At 64.3% G+C, this 2283-nt stretch overlaps 1 protein-coding gene across 1 annotated transcript in view; it reads left to right on the top strand.

Moving 5' to 3' along the window:
- The first annotated feature begins 6 nt into the window (after positions 1-6).
- The window catches only part of TBX2 (T-box 2), a 14822-nt gene continuing 12545 nt past the window's right edge, over positions 7-2283 (top strand). Inside the window, exons 1-2 of the mRNA XM_025210896.1 lie at positions 7-435; positions 1549-1816. Of these exons, the coding sequence (XP_025066681.1) occupies positions 71-435; positions 1549-1816 (633 nt within the window). The 5' untranslated portion in view covers positions 7-70. The remainder of the gene's footprint in view (positions 436-1548; positions 1817-2283) is intronic.

The raw sequence follows: 2283 nt of genomic DNA, 5'->3' as shown, positions 1-2283 counted from the left end.
CCCGCGCTCCCCCGCAGCCCCGGCTCGGGCCGGCTCGGACCTCCGTCCCCCTGGATTTGTGGATGCCCCGATGAGAGATCCAGCGTTCCCGGGGACTGCCATGGCTTACCACCCTTTCCACGCGCCCAGACCGGCCGATTTCCCCATGTCCGCCTTCCTAGCCGCCGCCCAGCCCTCCTTCTTCCCGGCCCTGGCGCTGCCTCCCCCCGCCCTGGCTAAGCCCATGCCGGACCCGAGCTTGGCGGGGGCGGCCGAGGCCGGGCTGCACGTTACGGCCCTGGGGCACCATCACCAGGCGGCCCATCTGCGGTCCCTCAAGAGCCTGGAGCCCGAGGAGGAGGTCGAGGACGACCCCAAAGTGACTCTGGAAGCCAAGGAGCTGTGGGACCAGTTCCACAAGCTGGGCACCGAGATGGTGATCACCAAGTCCGGCAGGTAGGACCCGATCCGCCCCCGCCGCCCGGGCGCCCGCGCCCCGCCGCCGGCTGCTGGAGTCGGGGCCACTGATTGAAGCCCGGCGGCTTTTCCCTTCTCAGCCTTGATTTATGATGCTGGTCCCCTCGGGTGGGGGGAGCTGCCCGCCCATGCGACCCTCCTCGCAGGGGTTCAGGGCGCTCCGGCCGACCCGCACGTCGGGCAGCCTCGGGCTGCGGATCTCCGTGTCTGGTGGAAAAAAATTGCATTTTTTTGTGGGGCGGGGGAAGGTTGGTTTGGTTTTCTTTTTATTTTCTTTTAAAAGGAGCGAGATCCCAGATGAAATGAGCCCGGGGTCGATGCAGCCCCGAGGTGTTTATTTGAATTTCCCCGCAAACTTCTCGTTTGGGGCCAGGCTTTTCTGCCCCAGCACAGGAGCGGGCTCCCCCGGGCTGCAAACCCGCTTCCCCGCGGCTCGTGCAAAACCACCCCAAACAGCCGCCTGCACTTGGGAGCAAATCCCCGCAAGAGCCCAGGGGTTTGGGGTTGTTTTTTTGTTTTGTTGTTTTCCCTCTCCCCCTCCTCCGCCTTCCCTGCCCCGCGTTACAGCCCGTTTCTCCTTGATTTCCCAGTCGCTCTGGTCCTGGAGGCCGCACGATCTGCCTCCGGGCTTGGGGTTGGGGGGTTTTTTTCCCCTCTCGAGAAGGATGATCCATTTCTTCGGGGAGAAATTCGTTTCTTTCCTTTCAAAAAAATAATTTAAGAGCAAGAAAAATGCTTTCCACCAGGATCCCGCCTAGGTTGGGGTGGGGGAGTTGTTTGGGGTTTTTTGCGGGGTTTTGGGGGGTTTGTTTTTATTGTTGTTTTTTTAATCTCTGCCCCATTTCCCGAGGAACCGGCCTCGGGATTTTAACCTTTCGCTCCTTTTCCAGCCCGCTGACGAAGCCCAGCAGAGGCGGTGGGGGGCGGGTAGAGCAGCCTCTTGATTTTTTGCGGGGTGTCGGGGCCGGCTCCCGGAGCCCCGCACCGTCGGGGCCCCTCCAGGCGCGGGGCTGCTGGCTTTCCCGGGAGACCTCTGCCTCCAAACGACCCCCGGGGCTTTCCTGATCCCTTTTTCACATCCCCCCCTCCCAGGAGGATGTTCCCCCCGTTCAAAGTGCGGGTGAGCGGCCTGGACAAGAAGGCCAAGTACATCCTGCTCATGGACATCGTGGCGGCCGACGATTGCCGCTACAAGTTCCACAACTCGCGCTGGATGGTGGCCGGCAAAGCGGACCCCGAGATGCCCAAGCGCATGTACATCCACCCGGACAGCCCGGCCACGGGCGAGCAGTGGATGGCCAAGCCCGTGGCCTTCCACAAGCTCAAGCTCACCAACAACATCTCGGACAAGCACGGCTTTGTAAGTAGGGCGGCGGGCCCCAGCACCCTTCCCCAGCCCGGACCTGCTCCCCAAGCCCGGCCCGGAGACCCAGCGAGGGGCACAGCCCTGGAGGGAAGAGGTGCAGGGGGGTGGTCCTGGGGCATCGATGTGCCTCCCCCTTGTAGGAGAAGGCCCAAGGTCTCCCGCTCACCAACAACATCTCGGACAAGCACGGCTTTGTAAGTAGGGCGGCGGGCCCCAGCACCCTTCCCCAGCCCGGACCTGCTCCCCAAGCCCGGCCCGGAGACCCAGCGAGGGGCACAGCCCTGGAGGGAAGAGGTGCAGGGGGGTGGTCCTGGGGCATCGATGTGCCTCCCCCTTGTAGGAGAAGGCCCAAGGTCTCCCCTGCTGCACCAGGCCGGGGCTGAATGGCCCAGTGTCTAATCCCGGGGACGACCCGGAGGGGCTCGCCCCCCCCCCCCCCCCGCGGGGGCCGGCGCTCCTCT

This window comes from Alligator sinensis, unplaced genomic scaffold (genome assembly GCF_000455745.1).
Source record: "Alligator sinensis unplaced genomic scaffold, ASM45574v1 scaffold118_1, whole genome shotgun sequence".
NCBI lineage: Eukaryota > Metazoa > Chordata > Crocodylia > Alligatoridae > Alligator > Alligator sinensis.
The sequence above is the reverse complement of the archived record's forward strand: the minus strand, read 5'-3'. Positions and strand labels throughout refer to the sequence as shown.